This window comes from Mytilus galloprovincialis, chromosome 9 (assembly GCF_965363235.1).
Source record: "Mytilus galloprovincialis chromosome 9, xbMytGall1.hap1.1, whole genome shotgun sequence".
In the NCBI taxonomy this organism is placed as follows: Eukaryota; Metazoa; Mollusca; class Bivalvia; order Mytilida; family Mytilidae; genus Mytilus; species Mytilus galloprovincialis.
Genome location: NC_134846.1, coordinates 70,484,434 through 70,507,116, shown reverse-complemented (window position 1 = coordinate 70,507,116; position 22,683 = coordinate 70,484,434). Strand labels below are relative to the sequence as shown.

At 33.4% G+C, this 22,683-nt stretch overlaps 1 protein-coding gene across 1 annotated transcript; it reads left to right on the top strand.

Annotated features, from left to right (window-relative positions):
* Positions 1-1,007: 1,007 nt before the first annotated feature.
* On the top strand, positions 1,008-20,350 carry LOC143047038 (heat shock 70 kDa protein 12A-like). The gene is made up of 4 exons (XM_076220025.1): positions 1,008-1,336; positions 7,047-7,265; positions 8,287-8,446; positions 18,901-20,350. Exons 1-4 carry the CDS (start codon positions 1,025-1,027, stop codon positions 20,022-20,024), a joined length of 1,815 nt encoding a protein of 604 aa, XP_076076140.1. The 5' UTR covers positions 1,008-1,024; the 3' UTR covers positions 20,025-20,350.
* The last annotated feature ends 2,333 nt before the right edge of the window (positions 20,351-22,683 follow it).

Here is a 22,683-nt window from a genome sequence, read left to right as displayed (position 1 = left end):
AACAGTGCATTTAATATTTTCACATATTTCTACACATTGTATTTCTATGATGAGTTTTGAAAATTCGAAGTTTGAACCTGTCCCTTATTATCTGACATAAATACATTACTTTACATCATTTCAACCAAATAAGACAACCCAATAAAACATGAAGGCCATATCAAAAGCCAGGAAATATATAAAGGAGTTGTATTTAGTGTCTTTCTACATCCAATAACAAGTATATTCAATTTCGTAAAACGTCTGTTTACTTGAATAAATGGTTCGTATGCATCTGATCCACAGATATCTTCTCCTGAATTTTTCCACACTGCCCAAAGTATGTTCTAATTCATTTTAATATTTGTCTGTACAAAAACTGATTTAAAACGACACCAAATATACTTTTAAAAGAGAAAAAGAAGTCTTCTGGTAATATTCGTTTTCATAAATCGTTTTTTTTTGTAATTTAGGGGTACAAATATAAAAAAAATAAAGAGATATGGTATGCTTGCCAATAAGACAGCTATCTAAGATAAAAACAGATTGAAGTATGTATAGATCACAGTACAGTGATTAATGATAAGTAAATCACATACCGCATAGTCAGTCATAAAAGGCATCGAAGTAACAAAATATGAAACAATCAAAATGAAAAGTACGAAATAGCCTGATTATGATAAAGCAAATATCACAAATAACAACCAACGACATCACTGAATTACATCTCCTGACTTGGGAAATATAAAAAAGTAGATATGATATGATAAAAAATTTCCAATCAGAAAACTCTACACAAGAGACCAAAATGACACAAAAAGTTACAATTATAGGTCACCGTACAGCTGTCGCGAGTTTAAACATGTTCATTAGCGACCAACCCTCCTATAACTGGGGATAATGGTGTTACAGCACATGTTAAACAAATGGTAAAAAATCAGTTTGAAATTTCCTTTACCTTGGTTGTGTTATTTGTTTATGCTTAAAACGGTAAATTAGATATGATGTTTATGTATGATTTCAGAGTAGAAAACAATGAGGCTGAATGGCTGAAACAAAAATACTTGTAGTTGCGATTGATTTTGGAAGTTCCGGTGCAGGATATGCATTCTCATTTGCATACCAATATAAAAACAATCCTTTAGATATCTCAACATCAGTATGGAATAATGGAAACGGACCACTTCAGGCAAAAATTCCGGCTGTTCTTCTTTTTGATCCGGATAAAAAGTTTCACTCTTTTGGATTTGAAGCCGAGGACAAATATGAAGAGCTGCTGAACACCAATAAATCAGATCAATGGTATTTTTTGAAAGGGTTCAAAATGCAGTTGTATAGTGCTGTAAATGCCGGAGAGGTATTTATTCTTAATTCATAAACCCTGTTTCTTGTATATGTTTTGTTTTGAATCACAGTGTAAGGCCAAACTCAATAAAGACACGTCTAAATTCAATTTAGTCGATAAATTCAACAGTACTTATTGTTATCGAGATGAAATTTGTTCTTTAAGCAGCAACCCCCTATCAAGGACATCTTAATAGGGAATACAAACATGAAAAGATCAAATCAATTTGATGATATATACTTCGTATGCAATTGCTGCTGGAATGTTGCTACATAGAAATGGAACATTATACACCTTGGAAGCTGGAATCATTTCTTTGTCATAAAGTTTTGTTAATCAAGGATTTCGAACGCACAACCTCTCGCAGTAACTGGGAAACCTCTTAAATGATCCCAGTTCAGTCAGAAAGCTGACCCCGGTTTGACCCCATTTCTTAAAGCAACAATGGACGTCATGTGATTACCATATATGGGCATTTTTTTACCAAACAAAGTGAAGCTCGTTTTTTGAAATTTGTAGTTTTTAGCATGAATTAAAACTATTTTCCTTTTAAGTGAACATTCTTGAGTATATAAGAAATATATTACTCAACTCAATTATGGATTAAACTCATTTTTTCTCTCCCAAAATGGGTCTTCAAAGTCAAGGTGTTGACGAAAAAAATTCGATGTGTCGATATTTCTGACGAAGCGGGGTCGACGGTAATTCACGAGTTACGTCCCTTTTAGTGGGGCGGCTTAGTACCGACAAAATCATGCAAATGGTGATACAAGCAAGGGATTTGGTATGGACGTTCATAAGGAAGTACTTTATTATATTAGAGGGGTAGCCAACATGTTTTCGATTTTTTTCACGGCGGCCATCTTGAATTCAAAATTGACATCATTTTGCTCAATCGTGGAGATTGAAAAACTGTTATTACCATTTTCAACGCTATATATGTCATGAAAACTATTTGAAAAAAAAATGATATGAAAATATGTCAAACAGACAACAATTGTAAAAAAAAATCACCACTTCCGGTTTGGGTCGAAAAAGTTCGTACACTCGAGTGACATAATAGTGGTATAGATATACGACCAAAATTTCTGTTTGATATATCAATAATCATGTTAGACATGCTGGAGGAATGATTAGTGTAATAATCTACAATATTTTCCGATGTATTCCGTTTTAACAGCTACATGAACACAATGTTGTACAGGTCAAGCCAATTGTGAAACACATACAATTACCAGAACAAGTTTTCTTGCAGCCACATTTGTGTAACTCCTGACAAGATGCAGCAATTGCTGCTAATTGTGTCCAATGACGAATCCACATTCCATCTGCGTTCTCCTTAACCCATCTCTAATAACCAGGATTAGGTAGATAGTGATCATGTGTGACTGCCCTGTCCCCATACATGGCCACCTCGGTATGTAGCTAGTTTGGTATGATGAAGCAGTGCAGCTCTAGTGGGTCGAATGGTGTCATACTGTCTTTGTTTGTGTGCAAATAGTTCAAGTCTGGATTCGTTGATGTCAAATGTTGTTGTAGTTCTGTCGTACATAACCACAACAAATGCCTCTATCAATTCCATATCAGAGTCACTGACCAATACAGGTTTCTTACTTAATCGTTCAAAAACCTCGGTTACATCATTAAATATTTCCCACGTCATGCCATCTCAATATGTAATCCACCGAACGTAACAACGACTTTGTTTTCACCGTATTAATTTGGTCATTCCCATTGAATTTGCTTTGTCAAAACAAATAGCGGTTGATCTGCTGTAATCACTGGAGTTTGACCTGGATTAAGAAACGACACACCATCCCTGAGCTTATCTGTCGAATGTTTTATGGTAGCAACTGAGTGAGCTTGTTCTTGAAATAATGTCATTAAGCAGCTAAGATTCATTTCAACAGTTGGTCCACGTCTCTCTGAAGAATGAAATGATGACCATGAAATATTTTCGGACGTAATATCTTCACTTGTTAACCTCACCGTATTTAACCACTCATACTCATTTTGCAAACTCATGAATAGATAATTGTGGTTAAGTATATAAGTAATATCGTCAGGCAGAATGAGAGGTTCTGGTTTTGTTTTAAGATATGCAGGTTTTATATTCATATAAGCAGCAGTGAGTTCTGGTACCTTTTTAGATTTTGGTTTATGTGTAGGTAATATTAACTCATCACTTTTAACGCCGATATTATCTTTAATTGGATGTTTCAAAATAGAGATTCCGGTCGCATGAAAAGATGATTTTTATGTTGTTGAGCTTGGGTTGTGATCTATGTTGTCGACTACAGCTGTGGTAAACACTTTGCCCTTTAATAAAGGCGGGCATACCACACCTTCATTTAAATAACGTTCAACAACAGCTTCCCCTAGTTGAGTTGAAATTTCCAGTACCCGAACGTAAGAGATACATAACCCATGTTGAAACAATGTATCTATAAGATGTCTTTTCCTGGTTTTTGCAAAGAGTAACAGTCCAAGATACACACACAATGGTGTCTCACGATCAGCTGAATGTCTTTGTTGTACTGTAACCTTTTGGCTGTTTGGGTGATAATTAAACATTAAAAGTTGGGCCACACCTAAGTTAGACTTTGTAGAAACGTTGTATAACTGCGATTTGATATCAGGTCCATGTTCTATCATTTTCACCAACTGTAACAAAGGTCGGGGTATGCTATCATTGATATCTTCAGAGACCAAGGATCAAGAAAATGTTGTCTTCGTTGTAGCTAATTGGCAGCGAATCATTTCGGCCGTCTTTGTCATATGCATGGTGTCATTGTAATCACAAGCAAACGCTATAGCTGGTCCTATATATTTTCAAACATCAAAAGTACATCTCTGCCCTTTAGGTGTGCTTCCAATTCTGGCATCTTTTGCAATAGCTTGTCCTACAGTCGAATAGAATGTACCTGTGCAGAAGAAGAACCAAATTGTGCCAATCGTTCCTCGTACAGGTTTGCCAGGTCTGATAATCGAGACACAACCGACTCTTCAGAGTTTTTTTGAGTTTCAAAAATCTATGTGACCAGCTCAGCTAATGCAGTTTCTTTCATTATAGTTTCCTCCGGTGTGCAACTGCTTTCGATTTCTGTTTGTCTGTTTGTCTCTTTGATCTCTCTTTGTTATATACAGCTGCGAGACAAGACGGGTGATACTTCATTTCTTGTGCTATAACATCACCACTACTCAGCTTTGACAACAGTTGTTTATCCTGAAGAGCTGTTGCACAATCCACTAGTCGTTGGTTTAGTTTTATTGTCATTGCCTCTCTTAAGACAGATAAAGGTCTCTCTTTATCACAAATGAAACATTTATGCACATTTTCAACTGCATTTTGTTTTTGATCTTTAATAGACCGAGGAGTACACCTAAAAAGTTTAGGAGACGTACAATCACTAGAACTTCCAGATGGTATCGGTGACATATTGCGTTTCTTGGCTCTCTCAAGTTTATTATTATTGAACTTTATCCTACACAAATTATGGTACTTGGCATTTTCTTTTTTAATTGTGCTTTCAATACCCTCTCCGTGGTTTAATCGCCGAATATCAAGAGGGATAGGGAGGGCATTTAATTCATGAAAAAGATGGATAGTTTTGCCTAACATTGTATATCCTTTGTCTGACGATTTCAGTAGGTCTGTTGTGACCTCCTGACACAAACAACCTTTTGTCCAATCAGTTTCCAAACTATTTAGTTTAAACATATTTATTTATAGTGGATTGGGAAACAAGTTTTGCAACTTTTATTAATCCCTTTCCACTTTGCGGGTGCGAGTGCTGCCTTGTAGCGGCATTAGCCTACTCTTTTTCGAAATCTACATGGGTGTCTTTAACGTGCAAGAGATATGGCTCTCTCTTAACACGGGTCAGCCATTTATCGTCCCCTTCCGAAGGACTATCATCGTTTCCTCAAGACCATACTCGCAGATGGTGTCAAGGGAGAGCCGAAAATTGAGTTCCTGAAATCTGCTGAAGAAGCTGATAAGCGAATTCTTTTCGCCATTTCAAAAACTAAGTAACTATTATATAAACAAAAGTAATCAACAATGAACTTATAAAACAATAACGCAAATATTATCTAAGCAATAGATAAATGCAACAGTAAACTATAACCGAGTGAAACTAATCAACTATTAGAGAAGTGCACGAAGAGTGTGTGTCTGTAACGTGAATAAATTTACGCAACACAGAGAAACGTCACAGGTAAAATTCTAGAAATTGTATAAAATTCAAGATAACTTTTCTAATTATGTTATTTGATGTATTAACAACAGTATTATTATAGAACTGTGTTTGTAATAAGGATAGAATTCCTTCAAATCAATATCCGATCAGAATTGCAAATAAAACTTCGTAACTAAAAATATGAACGGTGGATAGACAAGTACCGAGACACGTCTTATAACAATGAGAACACACACTCTCAAAAAGGTTAACTAGAATAAAATTACTCCCTCTATTGGTCCTTAACCTATTGAACCTAATGTAGCAATCGAAGATTAGTCGAAGACTTGTGGAATATAACGACTGACATTATTTGGGTTATAAAGCAGTCAAATCCGGGATATTCATAAAACCAGAAGTGGGTTATCGACCGATATTCGACCGAAAGTGATACTTTATCTTATATAACAATGATTTACTCCATTTTGTAACATTTTGGATACAATACAAGCAAAACGGTCCATACATATGATGTCTGTTCCCTATGAAGACGTCATTTCGAAAATCCAAGATGGCCGCCATGATCGGATGATTTGTTTTCGTGGCTACCCCCCTAATATGATTACATACACCTAAAGGCATGTTCTTACAAAGTTTCATGCTTGTATCACAATTTGCATGATTTACGTGGTAAGCTGCTTAACTATTTGTTTGACACTATCATGAACAAACTATTGTTATATCAAGCACCATATGCTGTTATTTACAAGTGGATATTATTAAAAATAATCTTATTAAAAATATTTTGATATGGTAAACATGTGCAAAAAAATAGAGAAATATCAGTCCCATTGTTGTCTTAAGAAAGTAGCAACAACGGTCGTTTCTAAGGGCTTGCTTTCCGACTGAGTTGCTTGGATAAAACGTCTTACTAACAAAGATTTCCAATATTTGATATACAAATTACTTTTTCAAAAAAAGATTAATATTTAAGTTTTTTTTTCAAAGATGTAATGTAATGGAAGCAATTCACTGGAAAAATGTCTTGTTATTTTTGTAAAAATGTTGTAAATCTTTTGACTTTATTGGATAGATATACGGTAGCTATAACAGTTGACTGTTCTTTTGTTTTTTCTTCTGTTAGTCATTGTTTTCCCTATGATTTTTGGCCCCGCTTCAAGCTTCAATGTACATGCTTGTGTGAAAAATATACACCTATACACCTTAAGGGGGTAGACCTTGGTACAGGGAGATAACTCTTTAAATCAGATATGTGTTTGTAAAAGTCAAGTTTCCTCAATGAATTTTAAGCATTTACCTGAAACAGATTGAAAATAATCTATGTAGCAAAGAAGCTTAGAACATATTTATGAAAATGGCTGACACAAACATACTGATGATTTTAAGAGTTATTTCCCTTAACCTAGGTCTACCTCCTTAAGGTTTATGAATATTATTCTTTACAGAAAAGAGTTACTGCGCCAAATTTGCAAATTCTGTTTCTCAAACAGAAATGTATAACGTTTGAAATCTGTTGACAGGATATAAGAGTAGATTTTGAATTGCTGGATGTAGGAGGAAAACGCATATCTGCAAAAGCTGTTTTTTCGGCTGCTATTGGCTTTTTGAAAGACCATTTCATTCAGCAGATGCATTGGAGAAAGCTTGGAACTGTCGAAGACGACATATTTTGGGTAGTGTCTGTACCATCAATCTGGAATGATTCTGCAAAACAGTTTATGAGAGAATCAGCTGAAAAGGTAAACTATATTTAAACAAGCCTAGTAAAACCAGATACTAAGAAATACTTGGTAGCGAAGAACAAACAGTCTTTTCGTGCCATTTAAACGATAAAACGCAACTTTAAGTTTGAGTATAAAACTAAAATTAAAAAAAACATCTAAGGGAAGTGCGCTAAAAAAACCACAAGAACTATATGTCTGACTTGGGAGATCTTGGAGCAGCACTCCAGTCAAGGTAAGTATTCCCGGGCTTGTATTTCCTATCATGATTTTCTTGATAGGGGTTGCTTTCCACAGGGAAGCTATTAAACCAAGAGTTCCAAATGATGAAGTTGAAACAATCCCTTCGTAAATATTACAGACGCCACCACGAGTTGGTTAACCGTTATAGAATATCCGTTTCACAGATAATAGCGGATATGTTCCTCAGATCATAACCACAACTTCGAGACCTTTTCACGAATGTGACATACAGAATTAGACTTGTTGCCAGATTTGAACTAACTTGAGCAACACGACGGGTACCACGACAATGATGAACAAAATTAAGCTTACATACTTACCTTTATGGATAATAAAGACATACAAGTCACCAGTATCAGCTGTAGTATAGTTTTCGATATTTTTTAATAAAATTTGATTAAAAATTTGTTACTTGGTAAGTGTAAGCTTACCATTTATAATTATTCGTAAGCATACACAAAAAAACCAAAACATATTGAAATAATTTAATTTTGGATGTAATGCGTATTCTGATTGGCTGACGTCGTTTTGTTTATCAGCCGATAGACATAATTTTGTCAACGTTTTTTCATGATTTACTCCGGTTTAAAATGGATTAAAGAATTAAATTATAAGAAATGACTGTAATATTTTTTTCTGCCTATTCGAAATAACATAAAAAATGTGGTGCACACTTTAAATAACACGCTACGCGGGCTATTCAGTGTACACCACATTTTTGATGTTATTTCTTCATAGACAGAAAAAATATTACAGTCCTTCCTCAAATATATATTATATTGATTTGTTTTATCAGGTTGGTATACAAGGTGACAAGTTCATTATGGTATATGAGCCTGAGGCTGCATCTATTTACGCAAGACTTCTTCCCGTTGATAAATTTGTTGGAAACAATGGTGCAGTCATACTGAAAGCTTTTGATCCGGGTCGAAAGTTTATTGTTGTGGATGCTGGAGGTACTATTATGAAAGTTAAACATTTTTTTTTATTTCTCCCAAAGTCGCACCGCAGGGGATATGGTAATTGTTGTTATGCTTTTGATTTAAATTAATCAAAGGTCTAGGTCGGTCCGTGTATATCTGCGTCCATTCGTTTTTCGTTTTGAAATATCAAAAACAAAAAACAAAAAACGAAAGTGTTTTCATTTTTCGTTTTTGATTTCATAAAAACCAAAATGAAAAACGAAAGTTTTTTCATTTTTCGTTTTTGATTTCTTAAAAACCAAAACGAAAAACGAAAGTGTTTTCATTTTTCGTTTTTGATTTCTTAAAAACCAAAATGAAAAACAAAAGTGTTTTCGTTTTTCGTTTTTGATTTCACAAACAAAAAACGAAAAACAAAAGTATTTTCATTTTTCAATTTTGATTTCTCAAAAACTAAAATCGAAAAATGAAAGTGTTTTCATTTTTCATTTTTGATTTCACAAAAACAAAAAACGAAAAACGAAAGTGTATTTATGTTATCTTTCCAACACAGTTTAATTGTCATTCAAAAAATGACAATGTTGTCATTTGTCATTCATTTAAAGGTCGTTAAAGTATACATGCACAGCGGTTGTCAGATCAATACTACTTTAATCGAAGATAATGTCGACTGATGCAAAAGTCTTTAGCAATCGGAACAATATGGATGCGTGAACTTTATTACTTTTAAGTTTAGAAAGGTCGATCCAAGATTATTAGAATTGATGACCAAGATCCATCTGCCAGTATTTTACGAACTACGAGGACGATAATGTATTTTGCTTGATTTAATTTTCAAAATTTCCGCAATTTCACAATTCAAACTGGGATATTAAATTGGTTTGTCATTAGGAGCCTATAAGGTATTAATTTTGCTTATTTGTGAAGACTATAAGGTGACATTAACTAGAGGTCGTTGATGGGGGATTGTGGAATTGGGAATAGTGGACAAAAAATATAAATAATAGAGACAACGGACCAAGAAATAAATAAAATACCTAGAATAATGGTGTTAACATGTAATGATAAGAGAATAATTGTCAAAAAGTATAAAGAATAGAGAAATATGGCATAAAATATCACAAAATACAGAAATTAAGAACCCCGAATCCAGACCATCATACTAGTTGCCTTAATGAACGTTAGTTTGTCTCTGGGAGATTGCTATTGGTTATCATATGGTTTCTCTTTATGTCTATGTCTATTAATTCAGAAGCATGCTTTCATTATTTACCAACATTTTACATATCACATTATAAAAAAAGACTATTATTTTGCAAACTACCATAGATTTCCGGTAATTGTTCTGCATAGACCACACCACATTGGAGTCCCTGTAAATTTTTTTCAAGTGGACCGCAGTTACCCACCCTACCCCATCATTACATAAAAGTTAATAAACAAATGTCTACGGAAATACTTCTGTCCGAACAATGTGTAAAGGGGAGCTTGGTAGCTGATGTCTGCTGGAGAAAAAAATCAAGGTTGCTGTTTAGCTTATTTTTTTTCAAAGATAGGTCCAAAGTTGGGGTCGAACACCGAACCCCATCCTTACCGAAAATGTAATAAAAATTGTCCTCACTAAGTGCAAAGGGAAGCTGGGTAGCTGGGGTCTACAGTAGAAAAATCCAGGGTGTTGTTCTGCTTATTTTTTTTTTTCTAAAGTAGGTCTAAAGTTGAGGTCGTATACCCTACAAAAACCCTTACCAGACAGTTAATAAAAAAATTCTGCGGCAATACTTTTATCTGCTCTAGGTGAGAACGTAAGCTAGAGATCTAGCGCCTACTTGATCAAAATTACAAGTTAATTTATAGCACGGATCAATCTTTTTTTAAGCTAATAAATAATTTACTTGCCCACCATACTTTGAATACAAAAAATAAACCTTTTGTCCAGTCATATTTAAGCGAAATCCACTAGTTCAGAGGTAGAATGTTTTGTAAAAAAAGTTTTGTGTGGCAAAAAAAAGTTAAAGCACGAGTGCAACTTTCTTTTCTTTTAATGCAGAATTATTATTACTTTTCATGAACTATTTGACAGGATGCCGATAATAAGGAAAGCTATTTCACCCAATAGTGCAATTTTGCCATCATTAAAAATCAAAGTACTGAAGTACTGAACATCGGATGACCGCAGGTTCTTGTGGATGGTCAAAAGCACATGTCACAGAAACAGATCACCTCTCTATACCTGAAACTTGGGTTAATTTACAGATATTTTTTTCTGATACAAGTTCGTGCTTGGATGCTGAATAAATGAGAGGAAATTCAACCTCACCGTAATAACTATTATATTGTAGTGCAAGAAATCAGTATACCTTGGACTATTATACTTGTATAATAATAGTCGTAGAGAATACACTGGTTTGTTGTTATATATATTATTAATATTGCGATTGCATGTATGTACCGATTATCAGGTTGTCTGCATGTTGATATCGTAAAATATCAGCTGCGAGACATAATATTAAGCTTTTTGTCGAGTAAGCGCAGCGAACGAGATCAAAAAGCCTTCATATTATGTCGAGCAGCTGATATTTTACATTATTAATACGCCGATAACCTGATAATCGATTTATCGGGCTGCATTTGCGTCTTTTGGAAGTATTGTCTTAGTTTCACCAGCAACCGGAAGTTGACTTGATAAGTTTGGGTCAAACTTATCAACGTCGGTTCAAACATTATGACGTCGCTGATATGTCCGGGTCAAAGTTATTAAGGCCAGGTCAACGTATTTGACGTCACAAAGCCGTGATATGGAGTTTTATTAAGAGCTGAGCAGATTGATATAGACAGTTGGACGACCGATAAATATCATTTTCATCTATTTGTATACATGTATATGATAATTCTATTCTACTATTATTATAGTGCAGTGCAAGTGCATGGTGGACACTCTTCTGTAAAAAAATCAAAGCCTTAAAGGCTGTAAAAGCAATTGCTGCCATGTTAATGTTTTGGGACACTTTTATTTTTCATCTACATATATAAGAATTAAACCTGACAGGACATGGTTGTCTAGTGAAAAGCAAGAAGGTTTTGACTTTATATCAATAAAAGACTTAAGCAGGAAACCATTTTTAATATGTTTTATATTTCACAAGGAGACAACAAGTTTACCAGGCTAAAGTTGGGGGTAATTATGGATTATCCCCTGATAGTGTTTGTAACTGGGCATTAATTAGAAACATCGTACAACCGGAGAACAGAAATCGCAGGTATGAAAATGCACTTTTTTCACTGGTGTTGAAAACCCAACACTAATTTGACTAGAATTTATGAATGACGGAAATTTAAGCGATAACAATACATCGGAGTGACCTCAAGGTCATCCTCTGTAAAAATCATAATTATTTACGATTCTATAAACACTCCAAGTGTTGACTATTTAAAATGTAAAGCGGGCAGTACGCTGTGTAATATATCGAAAGCGATTGATTTTGGCTTTATATAACTAATAATAACATAAGATGTATGTTTCATTATAATTCGTTATTCTGATTGGCTAACTGCACATCTCATGTTACATTACACAACGAAAATCATTATTCATGATGACACGAGGTCCCAAAATAAAGTGCAAAGGTGAATTTAATAAAAACTTGATAAAAATCGTGTTTTCATGATCCTAGCTAAAACATGTAATTATAAATATTGAATGCTTCTTTTTGTAACTTCATAGGGTTGTAAAAGCGTTGACCGTGCGTACATGCGCTTCCGCTTTTCATACAAAATGTATTTCGGTCATCGCTTTACACCTCAATGAAGTAACAAAAAAAAGCATTCAATTCTTAAATAAACCAGAAATGAAATTTTAAAATTCATTGAAAAGTGTCTTTGACTGCTGAATTATATTTTAAAAACTGATGATATAGTGGTTATATATTAATAAAAACATTTTAAGTACGTTTGAGTCTTATGCAATATTTGTTTTTATATATTTGAAAACTGACTGCTACCGAATGGTTGCTTGAGCCTGGTCTCACAAACTCCGCATTTTCATTACAGCCGATTACATTGAGTGTGTAGACAAAGGTAATATCTTTGAATTGCTTGTTTGTTAGCTGAACTATGAAGTAACTAGGTAAGGTATACCACCCTCCTGTAGAAGGAGCCTAGTCCTACAGACAGATTGATTGGTTATTTGTCGAACTAGTCTACTCTGAAAGGAGGGTAGTTTACCTAACCTAATAATACAAGCAAGCTAACCAAGGATAGGCTACCTTTGCCTACACACTCAGTGCAATCGGCTGTAACCTTTTTACATTACAGGTTGCAACACCTTGCCAAATCATTAGGTTCCAATAAACGTTTGGAAAATTTAGTTAATGTGCTTTCCCATAGGGTTTTATGCAGAATTACCGGAAATATATTATGGAAACTTGTAAAAACAATATCAAAATCGAAATCTAAGTGAACAATGAAGTTACTCACATTAAAAAAGGTTGAGACATTGAAGGCCAAATATTTTTTTTATTCTTGCGTGTCTTATTATAATCAGACGGTAATTTTAGAGTTTACAAAGAAATTTGATATTAAGACAAACCTTAATGTCGAGTTTCATTGGTGAAATTAACAAGTTACAATACAAATAAAGGATTCTCAAATGATCATGACTTTTGCTTGTAGTAAAATGATCAATGAATCAATCAATCAATCAATCAATCAATCAATTGATCAATCAATAAAATTGAGAATGGAAATAAAAAATGTGTCAAAGAAACAACAGTCAGCCTAACCAAAGAGCACAGCCGAAGGCCACCAATGAGTCTTCAACACAACGAGAAAATCCGGGCTTCAGCTGGTCTCTAAATAAAAATATATACTAGTAATGTGAAAATGGACGTCACACTTAACTTAGACAAAAAAGAACATAAAAAAACTAACAAAGATCAGAGTCTACTGTCTTGGTACAGGCGCAAAAATACGGCGGGGCTAAACATGCTTTGTTAGATCTCAACCCTCCCGCTATACAATTTTATCTAGCTCATGTAGAATAAACAAACACACAACAATATGCACAGAGAAACTCAGTTTAAAAGAAATCCGAGTCCAATGACAAAATAGTAAACAAAAGAAACTACACAAAACGAATATGATTCATGAATTAACAAAGAACTACTAGCAGTAACTGACATGCCAGCTCCAGACCCCAATCAAAAATATCTAAAGAATATATAGATATAAGAAGATGTGCATGGTATGAGTGCCAATGATACAACTCTCCATCCAAGTCACAGTGTGTAGAAGGAAACTATTATAGGTTAAAGTACCCTCTTCAACACGAATCTTTGGCTCACACCGAATAGCAAGTTATAAGGATCCTCCAAAATGACTAGTGTAAAACCATTCAAACGGGAAAACCAAAGGTCTAAACTCTATATATAACTAGAGGCTCTGAAGAGCCTGTGTCGCTCACCTTGGTCTATGTGTTTTTGGTGATGGTGATGTGTTCGTAGATCTTACTCTACAAAACATTGTTGATGCTTACAATTATCTCTATTTATAATGAACTTAGCCTAGTAGTTTCAGTGGAAAATATTTTTTTAAAATGTACAAAATTATGAAAATTGTTAAAAATTGACTATAAAGGGCAATTACTCCTTAAGGGGTCAATTGACCATTTTCGTCATGTTGACTTATTTGTAGGTCTTACTTTGCTGTACATTATTTATGTTTACAGTTTATCTCTATCTATAATAATATTCAGAAAATAACTAAAAACTGCAAAATTTTCTTAAAATTACCAATTCAGGGGCAGCAACAGAACAACAGGTTGTCTGATGCATCTGAAAATTTCAGGGCAGATAGATAATGACCTAATAAACAATTTTACCCATGTCAGATTTGCTCTTAATGCTTTGATTTCTGAGATATAAGCCAAAATCTTCATTTTACTCCTATGTTCTATTTTTATCCATGGCGACCATTTTGGTTAGTTGGCAAGGTCACCGGACACATTTGTTATACTAGATATCCCAATGATGATGGTGGCTAAGTTTGGTTGAATTTGGCTCAGTAGTTTCAGAGGAGAAGATTTTTGTAAAAGTTACGACGACGGACGCCAAGATATAAGAAAAGCTCACTTGACACTTCGGGCCAGGTGAGCTAAAAAACGAGAAGCGAGAACGGCACCAACAAACGACAACTACTGTTTTTTGTGTGATTTTTTTATTACTAGACCAAATATTTCATGATTTTTTATTATTTAGGACTGTATTTTTGTTTTTGATTAACAATTGATAACCAAGTTTAATAAAATCATATGTGTGTATAGCAAACATATTAACTTTGGCTTGAAAGACGTCTATTTAATTGTTTTCGACTCGCTCTGCTCGGTCGGAAAAATTGACAAGAATAAAATCCTAAGATTGAACACGTTCGTTCAACAATCTTATTAATATAAATTTTCTCATACACATAAGTATTACGAAATTAGAGATATACATTTTGATTAGATTAGTTCGTCTAATTTACAAATGTAGTGTTATCTGTAGTAAATTTACTGACTTCTTTAATAAAGGATTTGAATAAGAATGTGTCCATACCACATAAATGCCCCACTCGCACTATCATTTTCCATGTCTAGTAGACCGTGGAATTGAGGGTCAGAACTCTATATTTGGCATTGAAATTAAAAAGATCATATGATATAGAATATGTTAACTGAGTTTCAAAAAAATATATCTGTACATTAACTTCACTTTCAAGTAAAGAGATGTGATTTTTTTTTGAGACAAGTGCTTGTGACAATCCAAAAGAACTTGCAGTCATTCGATGTTCAGTACTTCAGTACTTTGATTATTTGAAAACGAGGTAAAAATACCCTGCCACATTCGGTATGTGTTTTTGTTAGACCTTTTTTTTCCCTTCTGTTTTGTATCGATCTTATACGTTAAGCCCTTTTCCACTGATTTGTATAGTTTGTTCTTATGCTGTGCTGTAACAAAACTGTCCCGGCTGTTTACAAGCATGTTAAACGCCACAATATATTGCATGTGCCTGCTCCAACTCAGGAGCATGTAGTTCAATGGTTTTCGTTTGTTGATGTCTTTTATATGTGTTTTTCGTAATTCATGTTGTTTTAAAATAGGCTGTTATTTTTCTCAATTGAACTGTTTCATATTTTTCAATTCATGGACTATTATAGCCGACAATACCGTATGTTTTTTTTCATTGTTGAAGATTATATGGTTGCCTATATATGATTGCTTACATCCACTACATTTGAACTTAGTTGGATAGTTGACTCATTTGCATTAATACCAAATCTCCTTATTAAAAGTTGAGGGGTGTGTGTGTTTCTTTGGAAAATTTCAATGTTTTTCTCCCAGGTCACCCAGTTTGAATAGAATATTTTGACATTTTGCTGTGCTCTTGGATTTGAGTTAAGAGACAACCAAAGCTCACGGCCTGTTGGTGGGTAGTTGATGACTTTATGGTAAGCTCTGGATGTCTTTTTGAGTATTGCATACGGTGATTTGGTGATGTCTTCATGCCATGCATTGTCCCATTACTTTATATAGACAGCTTATCAGTCAACCTGATCTATCAAGTAGCTCTCCAGAGACCATCATAACACAGAAATTATCAACTACAGGTCATCGTACGGCCTTCAACAATGAGCAAAGCCCATACCGCATAGTCAGATATAAAAGGCCCCGAAATGACAATGTAAAACAATTCAAACAAGAAAACTAACTTATTTATGCACAAAAATTGAACGAAAAACAAAAATGTAAGACATAAACAAACGACAACCACTGAATTACAGGCTCCTGACTTGGGACAGGCACATACATTTTGAATGTGGCGGGGTTAAACATGTTAGCGGGATCCCAAATTCAAGTCAAATTGATATTTTAAAACAACATAAAAGTTAAAAAGTGTAAAAAAAAAAATTTTTTTAATAAATGTTGAAAATATTATTGTGTTTGTGAGTGGAAAACTACTTAAAATTGTAGAAATATTCAAAAGTAGCTCTCGCGTTTTTGTTCTGCGGCTACGTTAACGGAACATCAATCAAGTAATCGATCTTCATGACTATGGCTTCAATATTTAATGGTATAAAATATCATATTCTGCTTGTCGTAGACTCAAAAAGACTTCAAATTGGAATAGATCTACGAAGACTAAAGAACGTTCATGTGTGGTTTAGCAATTGTACATGCCCACGAAACCGACGTCCAGATATTGTTCGGAAGATGTTTTGAGAAGTTCCGATGCGACCGGACAAGTAAAATTAAACTGTTACAGTATATTACAGAACACAAAACTGGCTATCTTTGCTGTAAATACAAGTTAAAAGCCTGACATGGTTTACATTAAAGCTAAAAATCCCAATCCCACGGCATCGAATAATTTAAAAAAAAACATATGACCTTTAACATTGGAGGTCTAAACTAGCATTGATCCGTGTCCAGGTCCGAAATAGAAAATAAAGAGATGTGGAGTAAATGTACACGGGACAAAATCGCACACAATATATAGAAAAAATACAAATTATTAATGAACAGGGCTTTTATGCCTGTTCTTCATCTTGAAAGGAACTGGAGGGTCTACAACGAGGAACTAGACCATTGATCCTCATTATACAAAAGTAACACAGATAAGTGCATCGGACTATACAAAAACATAAGTTCCTTGTTCGATCCACGTTCCGGTGAGAAAATTTCCAATCCACTATTAATAAATATGTTTAAACTAACAATAGCCACACACTTGACTTTGTGTGTGGATTACATTATTTTTTTCATCATCCTACATATGTCTTTTGATATTGTTCATACATGTAAATACTAAAAGTCTTACACTGTATCTATATATTTTGCTCCGAGACCAGAACATAATAAAATAGATAAATTAAAACTTGCGCTTTAGATTAAGAAAGGGTGTGAAAGATTTTGTATCATTTTTTCCAGTTCTTCTGGAGTCCTTGAGCCCTTCCCTCGCCAACAATATACAAATAAAAAAACACTCTTTCGCTTAATACTTTTGAAAGCTCTTAGCAAACCAATAAATGCCCTTTTGAAATCTTTATTTCATTCAAAACAATTAGTTTTTCGTTAAAAATGAATAAATCAGTGCAAACGATAACGGGTATTTGGCATGTGTGATCTAATTTATTCATCTCGCTTTCAAAGACGAGACCTATTTTCCTTGTTAGGGGTAGACAGTATTCGTTGATAATATCTATAGTATTCCGTAAGACCAGTTTTATTATATATATACACAAATTACCTGCGCCTGTTGACGTTTCTTTGGGCTGCTCCATCCTAAATTGCCATTTTATTTCGAATAGCAACCGTAAAAGTTTCGGATAGCAACAGCGGACGCGTTTTTTTTCGAATAGCAACCGTCAACGTACTACACCGTGATATATAGTTTGCTTTATTTGTAAAAGAGGCTAGTTACGCTACATTATTATCATCTTAGATTAACCTCTCCAAACTTAAAAGTAAAGATCACGCACCCTTATTGTTTAGATTGATCCCGTCGACATTATCTTCGATTAAAGTAGTATTGATCTGACAACCGCTGTGCATGTATACTTTAACGACCTTTAAATGAATGACAAATGACAACATTGTCATTTTTTGAATGACAATTAAACTGTGTTGGAAAGATAACATAAATACACTTTCGTTTATCGTTTTTTGTTTTTGTGAAATCAAAAATGAAAAATGAAAACACTTTCATTTTTCGATTTTAGTTTTTGAGAAATCAAAATTGAAAAATGAAAATACTTTTGTTTTTCGTTTTTTGTTTGTGAAATCAAAAACGAAAAACGAAAACACTTTTGTTTTTCATTTTGGTTTTTAAGAAATCAAAAACGAAAAATGAAAACACTTTCGTTTTTCGTTTTGGTTTTTAAGAAATCAAAAAACGAAAAATGAAAACACTTTGGTTTTTCATTTTGGTTTTTATGAAATCAAAAACGAAAAATGAAAACACTTTCGTTTTTTGTTTTTTGTTTTTGATATTTCAAAACGAAATACGAATGGACGCTGATATACACGGACCTAGGTCACAACAGTTTTTTATAAACTCAATTTTTTATCAACTTTGGTATGATCTTGTCTCAAAGGATGAATAAGACCAGTATTGAAGCTTGAAGGTTAACGGTTATATTCATAGACTGACATTAAGACCATATTTTAGTGGTATCATTTTTTGTCAGTAGTTAAAGGAAAAGATCACAGTAACTAGATTCATACTAAAATTTGTAAATAAAAACCCGTTTATTTCAGACAATGTCTTCACCAATCTTTTTAGGATAATGTGACACGTGGCTAAAACTTATTTTTTTATTTTGAAGACAATAGAACAAGGAATCAGATCACAACATTAATACATATTTTTAAACTCGTATATTTACATATTCTTTACGATAATTTGTCCAGTTCTATGAGTACATTTTATTTTTAACTTTCTATTTGATACTATAGGTGGTACTGTAGACATTTCTGCTCAACAAGTTTTAGAGAACGGCGAGCTTAAAATAATACATAGAGAATGCGGTGGTCCATGGGGAGGCGAATGCATAAACAAACAGTTCGTAAATATGCTTAAAGAACTTTTTGGAAAGGAAGTTATGAAACAGTTTAAAAATAAACACGGAGATGATTTCTTGCAACTACTGAGAGATTTTGAAGTAAAGAAAAAAATGTTTAGAGAAGAAGATGAGGAATCACTAACTATTCGCATGCCTTTAAGTCTGATTGAACTGTTCCTTGATATAAAACAATCAGACGTTCCAACAGCTATTGCAAGTTCAAGATTTGATGAAACTGTACGACTTAAAAGAGACAAATTATCTATTGCCGGATCTTTAGTTGAAACGTTTTTTTCTGAGACTATTCAAATGATCATTGATGAAGTATTATCCATATTGAAACATGAAAGATGTTCTGATGTGAGTGCAATAATGATGGCTGGTGGTTTTTCAGAGGCTGACATATTACAACATGCCATTAAAAAGCAATTCCAATCGTTGGAGATTTTTATACCATTAGACGGGTCTCTTTCAGTGTTGAAAGGGGCTGTTATTTATGGCCACAATCCAAATGTTGTATCATCAAGAGTATGCAATTATACATATGGCGTGGGTGTTGCTATGAAATTCGACCCAAGTATTCATAATCCTGGGCAAAAAATTTACCGCAGAGGAATAGAAATGTGTAATAATCTATTTGACGTACTTTTTGAAATTGATGAAGAAGTTCATATTGGACAAACTAACAGTATTGATGTGGCATCATATTTTTTGTCAGATGAAAAATATGGTCCACTTGAATGGCATTTTAGTATTAGTACTAAAAAGGACCCTTTCTACACTACAGATAAAAGTTGCATGGAACATGGATCCATTATTGTTTCTCCGCCAAATGGAATGTGGCCAGAATTTGTCGAGGGACAAATATTCCTCAAAATTGCTGGAACAGAGCTAGTTGGGACGTTTGTCAATAAAAAAACAATGAAAGAAACGTCCGTAAGATTTGATTTTTTACCGTCAATCAATAAAAATCCAGAGAGAAAACGGTTGTTTGATCCGTTCTTTCTAGACATTTAGCTTTGAATTAACATTGATTTAAAATTGTCATTAATTCTAGTAGTGTACAAAACTGGTAGTTTATAATTTTTTTCTTGCAACCACAATCTGGGCCAATATGTAAAATTTTCATCCAAAACGTAAAAGTTCGTGAATAAATATGACGAAAGTAATTTAGTAACATGATACAGTTATACCTTTTTTGTCTATTGAGCATTTCTGTTGTTAGCACACATGTGTGTATACTTAAATACTCATAACATATAGTTCATTAGTTATATACTAGATAACTAGCACTTATTGAATTGAATAAATAAAGTTAAACACAACTATGACACTTGTTCCTATTGATCAAAACAGCAACAATATGTAAATAAAGCACAAAAGTTTCAGATAGCTAAGGCTTAGTTCTTTCATGCACTCAGTGTTCTCTTGTACAAATATCAGGTATACACACTTATTATTTTATGTGTTAGTGTTGTAGTATACAAATAAAGTCTTCTGGTATCCTTTCTTAATTTTAAAGATAAATTTGATAAACAATGTTACATAACAGTTTAAATTATTTTGGGAGTCACCTCGCGTTCTTCGTGTTAGTATCGTCTATTTCTTAGGCGCTTGGGGCATAAATCCTCTTTTGTTTCTTTTCATTTTTGTGGTTACTTTGTGTAAGTTATTTTGTTTTTGTTAGCATTTTTTGATAATTAACTTAATTCAACTTATATGAATTAGTGTCAAAATGTTTACTTTGAGACACGACGATACGTTAAGTGGGGTTGAGTGTCTTGTGCATGTCCGTCAGTCCGTATATACGATATATGCTTTGTCCTTCTTATACTTACAGTTTTAGAATCGTTTTTTGATATTTTAGTGACAAAGAATGAATAAATTTCACTTTTTTTTCTTGGTAAAAATTTGGTGTTTTGTTCATTCAAAGCATCCAATGTTGTCCCATTATTTTGGTTTGAACATATGTTAGGTGGTATCTATTTTCAAAACAAATCACTGCATTGATGGTTTTATTATTTATAAAATACAGATATAATAAATATGTTGATATGGAACACGAAAGGTACACAAATGTTAAAAAGCACAACAATTAAGCATTGGAAGAAAATATCATGAATGACGGACAAAAGTTTATAAAACATTGTCGTATACTACATCATATTATTAGAATACTTTTAATTCCACCGTAAAGTTGCTTATACTTTCGTCGTTGCATAAGATCAGTCTCATAATTGCTTCGATCTTTCCTCTGATAATGTTTGATTGATAATGCAGAAAAAAATGTACCTATTGTACTATTACACCACTGTTCTAGTAAGGTTCCCACTAACATGTTTAACACCGACACATTATTTATGAACGTGCCTGTCCCAAGTCAAGAGTCTGTAATTCAGTGGTTGTCGTTGGTTGCTTTGCTACGTATTTGTTTTCGGTTAATGCTTTTGTACATATATCAGGCCATTAGTTTTCTCGTTTGAATTGTTTAACATGTGGTATTCCGGGGCTTTTTATAGCTATCTTTACGGTATGAGTTTTGCTCATTGTTGAAGGCCATACGGTGCATGAAAGTGTTAATTTCTGTGTCGTTTTTGGTCTCTTTTGAAAATTTGTCTCATTGGTAATTCCACAACATCTTCTTTTTATATAATGAACACAAATTCCCCAAAGATATAAGTATTTCAACTTAATACCTTACAGTTTTATATTTTCAACGTTTATGGTGACATTATCAATGTATTACTGGTTTATAATATTTTATGGTAATGTCCATCATGTACCAATTTATCATAATACAAAAAACAAAGTGAGCATGGAAATTAAAGAAAGAACGATAGAGACAAAAAAAACCAATTAAATAGATTCAAATGAGAAAAAAAACACATTTAAATTCATTCATTGGTATGGCAGCGTTTAAATGGAATAACTAACTGAAAAGTTAAACGCAAATAATTGCCCTTTTTCGCGATTCTTACGTTGTGAAAAAAAAGATTATTGTGTGTCATAAATCATGTCTTCGAGTTGAAGGCTTCTTAACAATAAATAAAATATCCCACAAATCAACAGCATATGGCGATAATCTTTTCTTGATAGTAATCGAAGGAGCTCACAATTTTGACCCTTTAAATTCAAAAGTCAAAATGCATTATGCATTAATCAATTAACATCCTTCAGATGTTTATTAGAAACTAGTCTTTCGTATCTCTTTATACTTATATGTTATTTTGAATTATAAAAATGACTTAAATGGTCTAGTATTCAGAATATGTGAAGTATTTACTAAAGAGGCTGTGTATCAAAAAATCCTTAATAAATATTTGACACATGTTCCTTCTATTGTGATCTTTTTAAATGCCAAATGAGATTTTTGAACCCAATTTTACAGTCCACTGAACATAGAAACGATAGTGTGAGTGGGCGCATCCATGTACTATCGATACATTCTTGTTTAGCCATAGTTCGAATTGCATTTGAAAAATTTAAGCCAATCCAAAACCAGAAAAACACCAATTTTAAGATAACATAACAATTAAGAGCCGGGAAAACTATAAAATTGTATTATTAAATATACAATGCAACTCAAATGGCGATAATCGAATGAGCAAATAAAAATAGAAATGCAGAATAGTGAATTAAGCACAAAAACAGTTTACTGCCATTATTTATAGGTGAT